A 13,058-nucleotide genomic window follows, 5' to 3' on the forward strand; every position below is an offset into this window, starting at 1 on the left:
AAGTAGTATGAACTTCTTGAAGAGGAGCTATCGAAATGAAGATCTAAGTCCAGTGTCTTCGTCCTGTCTATGTACCATTGATGGACTTGCACTATTCTTATCCATGTACCATTGATGGACTTGCACTACTCATATGGACATTGTATGATGTAAATTTATTTTACTGATATATGTGGTCCTCTGTTATTCTTATATAAACTACCTCTGTTTTGCATGACTTTTGAGCACTTGTGGTCTGCGTTATTTATACAGTGTTTGCTTGCTTTCTGTGAATTTGTATACTGTGATTGGTTTATGATGAAGCTACAGTTGCCAACCCAGGGCTGGGAAATTCTCTGTAGGGTTGCTAATGCTTGAGTTGGGAAATTCCTGGATATTGGGGGGTGGAGCCTGAAGAGGGCGGTGTTTGGGGAAGGGAGGGACCTCGATCAGCTATAGTGCGGAGGTGGCTTGTAACCAGTGTTCCCTCTAAGCTGAGTTAGTGCGAGCCAGGTCACAGTTTTTTAGCCTCCGGCTCACACATTTTTGTCTTCACTCAAGAAGGAGGGCTCCAGACCAAACTAATTTATGCAGCAGCCAAATCGCTCGCTCACAACTTTAATGCCAGTCGCTCACAAAGGAGAGTTTTGCTCACAAGACTCCACAGCTTAGAGGGAGCACTGCTTGTGACTAAGCTATTAATTAAAACAATACATAATACACAAAAATCAATTAAACAGCAGTCACGCAACTAAACTAAAAGCTGAAATAAAATGATTTTAAAAATGGATTTTATATTTTTATGCTTTTAGAACTTTGTACATCACCTAGAGCTCCACAATTGTGGGGATAGGCGATTAATAAATGGAAATAAATAAATAAAAATCGCACTAAGTTGATAAAATGCTTTGGGATCGATCCCCACCAACACCACCACCACATTTTGACACAGGCGGCGAATAGCTGAAGAGTGTAATTCTCCAGTAAATAAAGTGACAGCTCTTCTTAAAAACTACAAGTCCCAGGATCCCACGGGGGATACCCCATCAAGACGATTGTTTCAAAACCTCTAAAATATACACCAGGCATCGACAGACCTCAGACCTTTTCCTTTTCCTCCAGGCCACATCCCTTCCCTATCATTCTACTTCTTTCGATTTACACAAACCTCCTCACACGTTTTAATGACGATTCCCCCCTACAGCCCGGAACCATTTTGCTGGACAAGTGCCTGTTTCCAGCCGGAACCCACACGCAGACGGACATTTTCTGTTTTGACAGCCCCGATAGGCGCGCCTTCCATCCCTTCCTACGGACGACGTGGTTGGCTGATGAGGCGGATGGCGGCATTCTGATTGGCTGAGGGGACTCCTCTGGGCGGTTCGTTTGCGCACAGGTGGGGAAGTTGCTGTCGCGGGGCGAGTTGGAGGGGAGGAAAATTAATGGTAACTATGGAGACGGGGCCTACTGTCTCTCCCCGAAGCCTGGGCTCGAGGCCGGAAAGCGTTTTCCTTCTCCCGAATGCCGGGATCTTCGGCTGCTGGGTTCGGAAGGGTGGGGTGGGGGAGTCGTGTGTGTGTGGGGGGGGCTCTTCTTTTTGCCTTGTTTGAAGCCACAAAAAAACGTGGCAGGGGGAGGCCTGCAAGGCAGGGGGGCTGGGGCTATGGGGTGACCGACTCCGTGTGTGTTATTTTGTCTTGACTCAGCTGGGCAGGGGCAAAAGGGAGTGTCTTGAAACGGCTCCGATGTTGCATGCCTTCCCTGAAACCCATCGCAAGGCCTGTTTTTGTGTACAGCCCACCCTAGCCTCATGGTGGGGAAGACCACCCACCTACCCAGCTAAATGAGTGACTGCTTGTCTAATGCACTCCAGTTTGGTGTAGTGGTGAAGTGCGCGGACTCTATGGGAGAACCGGTGTTTGATTCCCCACTCCTCCACTTGCACCTGGCTGGATGACCTTGGGCAAGCCATAGTTCTGATAAGAGCTGTCCTTGAAAGAGCAGTTTCTGTCAGAGCTCTCTCAGCCCCACCCACCTCACAGGGTGTCTGTTGTGGGGAGGGGAAGGGAAAGGAGTTTGTAAGCCCCTCTGAGACTCCCTTGGGTAGTGAGGTAAAGGTAAAGGTTCCCTAGGTCGAAAACCAGTCGAATCCGACTCTAGGGTTGCAGTGCTCATCTCCGTTTCCAAGCTGAAGAGCCAGCGCTGTCCGAAGACATTTCCGTGGTCATGTGGCCGGCATGACTAAACACCAAGGCGCACGGAACGCTGTTACCTTCCCACTGAAGTGGTCCCTATTTATCTACTTGCAATTTCTTGCTTTTGAACTGCTAGGTTGGCAGGAGCTGGAACTAGAGATGGGAGCTCACTCCGTCATGCGGCATACTCGGGTCTCGAACTGCTGAACTACCGTCCTTCCACAGCCTGCAGTTCGGCGTCTTAACCAGTTGAGCCACCGCAGCTCCCTACCTTTCTGAAATGTCCAAGCCCACTAGGGGTTGCCAGAAGTCAACCATGACTGCCAGGCATAACACACACACACACACAAATACCAGTAGTGAAGGGCGGGTATAAATCCAATCTCTTCTTCTTCTTCTCCCCCAAAAGTTTGCAGTCTTAAGTGCTTGTAAGAAAAGTATGAAGCTGATGTTGAGAAATGCCGGGCTTGACTGCCATTGGTGCCAAGTGCTTTGTTCCAGTCTTGCCTTGGACACAAGCCTCTTCTCACAGCCAAAGATTTGCCTTTGCCAATTGAAATGCGGGAACAGTGATAATGCTACCAATCTGCTATGCAAAGGTGTTGTGAGGATTGTTGGGATCAGGGATTTGCAGCGCTCTGAACACTGTTGAGTGCGGTATAAATGATTATCTTATCACAGAGGCTAGTGTATTTGCGGAGTGAATGCCATTTGAACCCACTGCTTTTCATGGGCTTAAATAGGGTTGCCAATTCCCGGCTGGGAAATACCTGGAAATTTGGGGGGCGGAAGTTCAGCGTGATATGACGGCACAGAATCCACCCTCTGAAGCAGGCATTTTCTCCAGGGGGATTTCTGTCATCTGGAGATCAGCTGTAATTCCAGGATATTCCCAGGCACTACCTGGAGGTTGGTGACTGTCATTTAGAATGGAGTGACTCTTCAGAGGATTGCATTGTTAATGGATGGAGATTGTTGGTATTTTACAGCTACTTGGCTGTTAATTTGGGGGATATGGTTTTCCCATTCTGCTTAAAGTCTGGTTTCCCCCACGGAGCTCTAATAAAGAGGTAGCAAACAAAGAAGAGTTGTTGGCTCAAATAACTGTAAGGTCGAACACTGGGGAACCTTAATTTCTTTTTAGTAGACTTGTACTTTTAAGATGGAGCTGTGGTGGCTCAAGTGGTTAAGACGCTAAACTGCAGGCTGTGGAAGGTCGGTAGTTCAGCAGCTCGAGACCCGAATGTGCCGCATGACGGAGTGAGCTCCCGTCTCTAGTTCCAGCTCCTGCCAACCTAGCAGTTCGAAAGCAAGAAATTTCAAGTAGATAAATAGGGACCACTTCGGTGGGAAGGGAACAGCGTTGCGTGCGCCTTGGTGTTTAGTCATGCCGGCCACATGACCACGGAAACGTCTTTGGACAGCGCTGGCTCTTTGGCTTGCAAACGGAGATGAGCACCGCAACCCTAGCGTCGGATTCGACTGGCTTTCGAGCAAGGGGAATCTTTACCTTTACTTTTAAGATAACTTAAAGGTTGTTCTAGTTGTCAAAATGGCTGCAAAGACACTCTCTTTGCAGAGGTATTTGCAGTGTTTCCAGAGCACCCATGTGGGAACAGTTTTTCACATTTTTCTTTGGTATCCCCTCGTGTCCACTGGTCCCACTGCCTGTGCAGCCAGAGGGCTTTTTGCCAGAGTTTTTTAAAAATAAGTAGTAGCTATATTGATACAGCATTTTAATGCAGAGCGATATTGCAACTACAGATTTTTTGAAAGAGCCTGGTGTGTGTGTGTGTGGGGGGGGGACAAGGGGATACTGGGAGGTGGGAGGAATTGTGTTAATGTGGATGAAGAGGTCCAACACTCTGCACCTTTTTCTCTATGAAGTGATAATGCCTACTTGGGCAGGCTAGGGAAGAAACACAATGTGGCATGGGGAAATCAGGGAGGTAGACTGTTGTACAGTGGTGCCATATGAAAGCTTGGGGGGAAATGCTGCCATTTGCCAGAGCTGAACTAAAAGTCCATGTGGAAATAGGCCTGGGAAGACACAGAAATCCTCACTCAGCCCTGAATAGTGTGACTTTAAGCCAGTCACACTCTGTTAACCTCGCCTGCCTCACAAGACTATTGTGAGGATAGAATTGGGAGGAAGGGGAATTATGCGTGCTGCCCTTAAAGGAAGAGTGGGACACATTTGTAACAGGTGGCAGATTAGGATACTGCAGGGGAGTTTCAACACCAAAATATTTGTCACAAGCTCTGTAAAGCTGAATGGAAAAGACTGTCCCTTCTCTTGGAACAAAAATGCAAATTCGGACACATGAAGCTGCCTTATACTGAACCAGAGCCTTGGTCCCTGAAGGTCAGCCTTCTCTAGCAGTGGCTCTTCGGGTCCTCAGGCCAGAGGTCTTTCCCATCACCTACACCTCAATCCTGTTGTTTTTTTTAAGTGGAGAGGCTGGGGATTGAACCTGGGACCTTCGACATGCCAAGCAGATTTTCTGCTACTGAACCACAGCCCCTCCCCATGGCTCTCAGATCTGGCCATTTGTGGAGTCATAAATGCAATGTAGAATGATGGGTGTGTGTGTTTGGGGGTGAGAGAACATAAGGGAGCCAAAATTGTCTGTTGGGGGCACCTTTCTAAAAAAAAACACAAGTAAAATCCAAAGGCGCAGTAGAGGGGTAAGGATAGAGATGTGAAGGCCCGGAAAAATTCAAGGAAAAACTGGGTTTTTTTCCTGAAGCCTTTTTGTTTTTTCCCCGAAAAATTGGAAAAATTGAAAAAAGAAAAGAAAAAAATTGATTATGGGACGTTTTATTTTAACATGATGAATAAAATATTTTAAGACAAGGTGTTCAAATATTTTCCAAATCATTTCTAATATATATATATATATATATATGGTATCAGATTGATCTAATTTCTGTGCACTGAGGACAAGCAAGTCCTAGGTTACAAACTGAACTCTCCAATGCAAGAACAAAGATGCATTTCTTCCTTTAGGAGGTGCTATTGTCAGAGGAAAAGGTTTCAGTTTTGTTTTTGCATGTGGGTGGGTATTCTGTTTGTCATAATTGTTTGGATACACTATATTTTTAATATGCTAGTTGTGATAATTTCATGCCAAGTAAAAATGTCCATAGTCATACTTGATGTTCCTAAAGTAACAGAATTACTTTCAATCTAGAAAAGACAAAAGAAATGCTAATGTAGCATTTTTTTCAATTTTCCCCAAAATTTCCGTTTTCCCCCGAAAAAAATGGGTTTTTTTCGGATCTTCAAAATTTCCGGAAATTTTACATCTCTAGGTAAGGAAACGTGTGAGGGATTAGAAGCGGGGTTTCCTTTCAGTCGTTATTAAGGGAAATCCTGTTGTTGTAGAGGACGGCGTGAAAGTCTGAGCGGAAAGAGAAATTGTATTTCTTCTCTGTCTTCCGCCAGCATTCTTACCATGCCTCCTGGAAAGGTGTGCAGTAAAGAAGCTCTGGTTCTGCAGTGTGAGTGGGACATGTGCACCTTTGTGTCCTCCAAGATGGAAGAGTTCTGTGAGCACGTGTCGAAGCATCTGCAGCAGCATCTCCATGGGAAAGAGGAGGACGAAGACGAGGTGGATTCTCTTGGTAAGGGCATTTAAAAAAAGAAAGAAAAGAAAACCCAACATCTGCCCTGAATTGGCCGTCAGTGTACGTTGCAGTGATACTCTCTGGAAAGGTTACTTGGACAGTTGCCATCGCTGTACCCCACTTCCCCTTCCTGGCTTCAGCAGTTTCACTGATGTACTCAGTTTTATTAATTAAAACATAATTTGCAGGAATCCAGGCTGTTTTTCGCAAAAGGGAGAGTAGGCCTCTTAAGTGGGTCACCTACAGTTTTCTATTTCTTGACAGTCTTATGAGCAATTGGTACGCAAGACCGTGATAGCGCTGGGATTCGAAAGAGGGCGTAGGCCTCTACTCGGCTGTGGGCCCGTTTGTCTCGGTCTGGAAATTCAGTTGGCTGGTGGAGAGGGCGGTGGCAAGCCACAGGGAGAGTGGCACTGGGGGTGCGATCGTAGAAGGGGAAGTAGGGGTCAGACACATATGCCAAACTTGGTTTCTAGGTGGGAGTTTTGCCTTTAAAAATGGAGGCACAAGCTGGCAATACAAGAGCTTGTGGGCACTCAACAAAATTGCTGAGCAGCCAGGTTAGAATGGGTAAAAGGAAGTAGTTCTTCAACCCAAAGAGTGATGAACACATGGAATTCACTGCCACAGGAGGTGGCGGCGGCAGCTACAAGCATGGATGGCTTCAAGAGGGAATTAGATAAGCATATGGAGCAGAGGTCCATCAATGGCTATTAGCCACAAGGGATAGATAGGAACTCTCAGGCTAGGGCAAGTGATTCTTGGTGCTTGGGGGGGGGGGGCAACAGTGGGCGGGCTTCTAGTGTCCTGGCCCCACTGCTGGACCTCCTGATGGCACTGGTATTTGTGACCACTGTGTGACAGAGTGTTGGACTGGATGGGCCATTGGCCTGATCCAGCATTGGCTTCTCTTATGTTCCCCAAACGGGCACGCTTGTTTTTTTGTCTTTCAGAAGAATACACCTGCCTGTGGCAGGAGTGCGGCTTCTGTTCTCCCGAGAGCCCCGCCGACCTGGCCCGCCACGTGTACTTCCACTGCTACCACACCAAGCTGAAGCAGTGGGGGCTGCACGCCTTGCGGAGCCAGTCAGACCTGACCCCCTGCCAGCTGGACTTCCAGAGCCGGAACATCATCCCTGAGATTCAGGAGAACTTCCTTTGCTTGTGGGAGTACTGTGAGGTGAGAAAACCTGGGAAAGGATTAGGAGGAGAGGTACTTCCAGGCGGAGCATCGCCTCAGGTGTGACGGTTGCCTTTTAAACTCACGTTGGGTGGTGCTGTGCCTTTTGCATCACCTACGTCCAGATCCTTTTAACTGGAGATGCCGGGGATTGAACCTGGGACCTTCTGCATGAGAAGCAGAGGCTCTGCTGCTGAGCCACGGCCCCTTCCCCAGTGGGTGGTGCTGTGTACGGGACTGTAGAACAAGCCACAGTTCTAAGATTAAGAGGGTAGAGGTCACGAGTGCAGTATTCGACAAATTACTCTGCATGTGGCAAAATGTCTACCAGCTGTGGTCAAATCGCACGACAACTTTTGCGGTAGCCGCCTTTAAGTTCTTCCATGTTTCCCTGTGGAATGAGGTTTATTGTGGGATGAGGGTTTGCTGTTTATAACTCTGGTTGCAAAAACAGTAAAGAAAATACAGTAGAGTGCAATATTCTGTAGAACTGGGGGTGGGGGTGGGGACATAAACTTGGTTCTGGAGCACCTTCTGTAGATCCAGAATGTCCCAGGTTCAATTTCAGGCATCACCAGCAAAAGGGTCTTAGTAACCACTGTTGGTAAAGCTCTTTCTCTTCCTGTCACCCTGAAGAACCACCGTTGGTCAAAGGACATTTTAGGTACACCAGTGGTCTACTTAGGTATTGTCATATGCAGGGGTCATTTCGTAGAAAAAGAGGTGCAGGAGCTCATTAGCATAACTCATTTGCATATGCCACGCCCCCTGACATCACCGGAAGTGTGTCAGAAGGCAACACCCACTGCTCAGGCGCCACTGGACTGTTTTGGATTGCTAGCTATTGGGGGGGGGGGGAATGGGCAGATTTGCCCTCACAGGGGAGGGAGAGCTTGTACCTGAATAAAACTTGTTCTTAAAGGTGCCACTAGACTGTTTTGGATTGCTAGCTATTGGGGGGGGGACGTGCAGATCTGCCCTCACAGAGGAGGGAGAGCTTGTACCTGAATAAAACTTGGTCTTAAACGTGCTACTGGACTGTTTTTGATTGCTAGCTATTGGTGGGGGAGACGTGCAGATCTGTCCTCGCAGAGCAGGGAGAGCTCGTACCTAAATAAAACTTGGTCTTAAAGGTGCCACTGGACTGTTTTGGACCTGTTGGCTCTGCAACTCACCTGGCTGCTTCTTGCTCTGACTGAGGGCTGCTGGGAGTAGGGGGTGGGGCTTGTTGCATGTGCCCGCCCCCTGGGGTCTTTACTGCTGGAGCTTCGCTTTTGTGCGCTCCTGCAGGAAATGACCCCTGGTCATATGTGCAGAAAAAATTAAGACACATTTATCGAACCAAATAGGCATTTCACTTGCAGAAAGGTTTTTAGCTTGCACACTTCCTTTTATCTGTTCTTTCTTCAAATGCAGCTTGAGAGATTCACAGGAATCTAAATCCTTCTCCGGAGCCTGCTCTGGTTTCTGTGTGTATGGAACGGCAGCTGACGAACCCTTGCTTTCTCTGTCTTCCCTTTTCCCTGTTAGAGAGTTTTTGATAATCCCGAGTGGTTCTACAGGCACGTGGAGGATCACAGCTTCTGCACGGAGTATAAAGCAGTCGGGAAGGAAAATCACGTTGTCTTCTGTGGCTGGAAAGGTAGGGGTTAGGCTTGCGAGGGAACCCCGGGAGCTTTGGGGAGGAAGAAGGTGCGTACCGCGGTGCTCTGACCTTTTCGGCACCTTTAACCCAGAGTGTCTCTGGCTTCAAGCGCCAAGAGAAAAGGATTTAAACTTCCCTGAAAACTTGCGGTTGTGTTTGGGGTTTGGTGGAAAAGAGAAGCATTTATTAAAACTCTCTGTACAAAAGTGAGTTGCATCTTGGCTCAGGTACAATATGCGAGATCGGTCCCCCCCAGCATTCTCATGTGTGTTGTATAAATGCATGTCGGTGGAGAAGCACGTAGACAGGGGCAGTGTTCCCTCTAAGCTGAGTTAGGGTGAGCTAGCTCACAGTTTTCTAGCGACTGGCTCACACATTTTTGTCTTAGCTCACAAAGGAGGGCTCCAGAGCAAACTAATTTATGCAGTAGGCCAAATGGCTCGCTCACAACTTTAATGCTTAGAGGGAACATTGGACAGGGGTCCCCAACGTGGTGCCCGCGGGCGCCGTGATGCCCACTGTTTCTAGAAAGTGGGTGGGACCAGGTAGGGCTTCTGCCGAGCAAGGCTTCCGATTGGTCACTGAAGATTGGATGGGTTGTGCCGATTTTTAAAGATGTTGCTTTGGCAGCAGCTGCCACTCCCAGCACCAGGGTCTTCACTGTGTGACTAAAGGTGAGCGGTGGCAGCCGTTTTCTGGCAGGCTCCGCCTCCTGCAGCAGCCATTTTGAGGCTGCGACTTTGTGACCGCGCCGACCGCGCCGTGTCAGAATCCCAAGGGTGCCAGCAGGCTCAGAAAAGTTCGGAGACCTCTGACATAAGATGCTGGGAGTTTGTGTGTGAGAGAGAATCCTGCCGTTTCCAGAAATGTTGGGCCTTGCGTGGACTGATGTCTTCGTTCCCTGCTGCGGTGCCAGATAGGCTTGGCAGTGCTTGGGCTCACGCCACGTTGAAACAAAGAAGGCTCTAAGCCAGAGGTGTCGATCTCATTTGTCACGAGGGCCGGATCTGACATAAATGTCACTTTGTCGGGCAGGGCCATGTGTGCCTTAAAATGTATTGCCAGGTACCAGAGATAGAAACTGTATAAAGGACAGCAGCTGGTAAGCTCCGAGTTGGCGTATCCTCACCGCAAGGCCTCATGGGCTGAGAGGGGGGTGCAAAGGGAAACCCACATGGGCAGACTCGAGAGCCAGCAGTGCAGCCCCGGGCAGACGCTCCCACGATGCTTGACTGCGGGAGACAACGTTGTTCTGCCGTGCTGATGCCACAATGGAGTGGTTCTGCCCACTCCCACCCCCCCCCGGTATTCCCTCCGCTGCACCAGTTGCTCACGGGCCACATAAGACCCCTGGACGGGCCTGTTCCGGCCCCCGGGCCTTGCGTTTGACACCCCTGCTCTAAGCATCCTCTTCCTTCCAGACTGCGACTGCACCTTCAAAGGCCGTTGCAAGTTACGCGAACACCTGCGCAGCCACACGCAGGAGAAGGTGGTGGCCTGCCCCACCTGCGGCGGGATGTTCTCCAACAACACCAAATTCTTCGACCACATCCGTCGTCAGACTGCCCTAGAACGTGAGTATCTGAGCAGCCGATGGGGGGAAGGCAGAGAAGGAGCGACTGCTGCACACGTGGAAGTGTAGCTCTCAGTACGGTCAGCTCCCACCTTTCCGAAACTGGTTTACATCCTTGAGGACTGGCAGGGGTCATTTCGTAGAAAAAGAGGTGCAGGAGCTCATTAGCATAACTCATTAGCATATGCCACACCCCCTGGCATCACTGGAAGTGTGTCAGAAGGCAACACCCACCACTCAGACTCCACTGAACTGTTTTGGATTGCTAGCTATTGGGGGGTGGGGCATGCAGATCTGTCCTCACAGAGGAGGGAGAGCCTGTGCCTGAATAAAACCTGGTCTTAAAGGTGCCACTGGACTGTTTTGGACTGGGGGGGGGGCCTGGGGGGAGCTTCAGACGTTACCTGAAAACCAACTGGAATGGATTAAGGGCTGCTGGGAGCAGGGGGCGAGGCTTGTTGCATGTGCCCGCCCCCTGGGCTCTTTACTGCTGGAGCTCCGCTCCTGTGCGCTCCTGCAGGAAATGACCCCTGCTAAGAACTGATGCGCTTGCGTCCCTGTCCCTTGAAAAGAAAGGCTAGAAAGATGGCTAGAAAGTTTGCTAGCTATTGGGGGGGGGGGACGCGCAGATCTGTCCTCACAGAGGACGGAGAGCTTGTACCTGAAGGCGGGTGGGGGGCCTCTGCAATTTTCCTGGCTGCTTTTTGCTCCTCGTGGCCCAACTGAGGGCTGCTGGGAACAGGGGGGGGGCTTCTTGCATGTGTCCACCCCTGGGCTCCTTACTGCCAGAGCTCTGCTCCTGTGCGCTCCCACAGGAATTGACCCCTGAGGACTGGACACGTTGGCCGCTTTCACAGGCAACGCTTCAGTCTGTTTAGACGTTTCCTGTATTTAAATGGTGACGTCGCACAGTCCACGCTATAGACGATTATTGACGCTGATTAGATTGAATGCTGTCCCATCAGGGGAGCTATCGAGATGCTTAAAAGGCGCTTTACTCTGGGTGACTGTGCCAGTGTGATTCTGGCCAAATAGACAGGCTTCAACATTGCCGATTCGACTGTGATTTGCTTAACGATGCAAGAGATAGTTGGATAAAGCCCTGTATCCAGGACTCTAGGTGTGAACTGGATAATCTGAGGTTTCATTTAGCAAGGGGTGGATTTTAATCTTACTTTGGCCGTTGCCAAGTTCTTTTCTCAGTCGATTACGATTAAAAATTATTAATTTTTTATATTATGTAGACATCCTATATTAAATAAACTTCCTTTTTTTTTTAGTCTCAGCGTGACACTGTTCAGAGCCAGTAAGAGCAGTATCATTAAAGTAAAGGTCACGTTGCACAGTCCACGCTCCTTGAGTTCAAATATCAGGGTTTTCATGCTCCTAGAATCCTCTAGGAGGAGGGACCATGGCTCAGTGGCAGAGCCTCCGCTTTGCGTGCAGAAGGTCCCAGGTTCAATCCCTGGCCTCTCCAGTTAAAAGGACCAGGCAAGAGGTGACGGGAAAGACCTCCTCCTGAGACCCTGAGGGAGTTGCTGCCAGTCTGAGTAGGCAATACCACTCCCCTTGCCTGTCTTGCCATGACGAAATAATAGCGTTCAGGTTCTCCTCTGAGGGAAGGGTCCATTCTCTCTTGCGCTTCAAAAAGGGGAGAGAGAGCACACATACAAACCTAGATGAAGCCACCTTGTACGGAATCAGACTGCTGCTCCGTTGAGCTGAGTATTGTCTACTCAGACAGGTAGCATCCCTCCAAGGTCCCAGGTACAGGATTTTCATATCACCTACGGCTTGATTTCTTTAACTGGAGATGCTGGGGATTGAACCCAGAACGTTTGCTCTATTGATTTATTTATTTTATTTCACTTACACACCCCCCTCCCCGCAAGCGGGCTCAGGGCGGCTTACATAGGTACAACTGTGCAATAAAATACAACAAGTTTAGAACAGTTAAGGCACCAAGTGCGATAAAAGTAGGACAAGTTAAAACAATTAAAACAAAAACTCGCATCTTGCAGGATACATTAGGAACTAAAATACTCACTCCCTATTGTATATCGCGGTGGGATCAAAGAGGGGGGATGCCATGGGCCAAGATGTTCCAGATGGCCAGTCGGCCCAACCCAGCGGTCCTGCTCTGCAGTTACTCGGTGGTGGTGGTGGCGGCGGCGGCTCCTACTCAAAAGCCTGGCGGAAGAGCTCCGTCTTGCAGCTCCTGCGGAACTGTGAGAGGTCCCGCAGGGCCCTGATCTCCTCCGGGAGCTCATTCCACCAGGTAGGAGCCGCCACCGAGAAGTACCTGGCCCTTGTGGCAGCACTACCACTGAGCCACAGCCCCCTTCCCACCAACAAGGGCAGGAGGACACCAAGGTTTGGAATGCGACAGGGAAAGCTCGATATCTGTGTGAGGCTGCCCGCGGCCCCGGTGTGCCAAATGGCCGCTGCTGATCCCGCTGCGCTTTGCCCCCTCTCCCTCCTCCTGCCCCCCCCGGTCTCCCTCCTGCCCCGACTCCCTCTGCTTTACAGAACAGCGATTCCAGTGTTCCCACTGCTCAAAGCGATTCGCCACGGAGAGGCTGCTGCGCGATCACATGAGGAACCACGGTGAGTGGCCGCGTCTCGGCCCAAAGCGTGCTTCTCCCCCTCCCCCTCCCCGCTGACTTCCCCCTTCCGGGTGGTGACCTCCCCTCTCGTTTCTCTCGAGCAGTCAACCACTACAAGTGTCCCCTGTGCGACATGACCTGCCCTCTGCCCTCCTCCCTGCGCAATCACATCCGCTTCCGGCACAGCGAGGAGCGGCCCTTCAAGTGCAATTACTGCGACCACAGGTAAAGCCGGGCGGCAAGGAAGAGC

At 49.8% G+C, this 13,058-nt stretch overlaps 1 protein-coding gene across 1 annotated transcript in view; it reads left to right on the top strand.

The window, feature by feature from the left end:
• The first annotated feature begins 1,370 nt into the window (after window positions 1–1,370).
• Window positions 1,371–13,058, top strand: part of HINFP (histone H4 transcription factor) — a 15,909-nt gene continuing 4,221 nt past the window's right edge. Inside the window, exons 1-7 of the mRNA XM_015424998.1 lie at window positions 1,371–1,424; window positions 5,623–5,801; window positions 6,758–6,984; window positions 8,515–8,626; window positions 10,051–10,203; window positions 12,732–12,809; window positions 12,913–13,033. Of these exons, the coding sequence (XP_015280484.1) occupies window positions 5,633–5,801; window positions 6,758–6,984; window positions 8,515–8,626; window positions 10,051–10,203; window positions 12,732–12,809; window positions 12,913–13,033 (860 nt within the window). The 5' untranslated portion in view covers window positions 1,371–1,424; window positions 5,623–5,632. The remainder of the gene's footprint in view (window positions 1,425–5,622; window positions 5,802–6,757; window positions 6,985–8,514; window positions 8,627–10,050; window positions 10,204–12,731; window positions 12,810–12,912; window positions 13,034–13,058) is intronic.

This window comes from Gekko japonicus, unplaced genomic scaffold (genome assembly GCF_001447785.1).
Source record: "Gekko japonicus isolate JY-2015 unplaced genomic scaffold, Gekko_japonicus_V1.1 scaffold2137, whole genome shotgun sequence".
NCBI classification, from domain to species: domain Eukaryota; kingdom Metazoa; phylum Chordata; class Lepidosauria; order Squamata; family Gekkonidae; genus Gekko; species Gekko japonicus.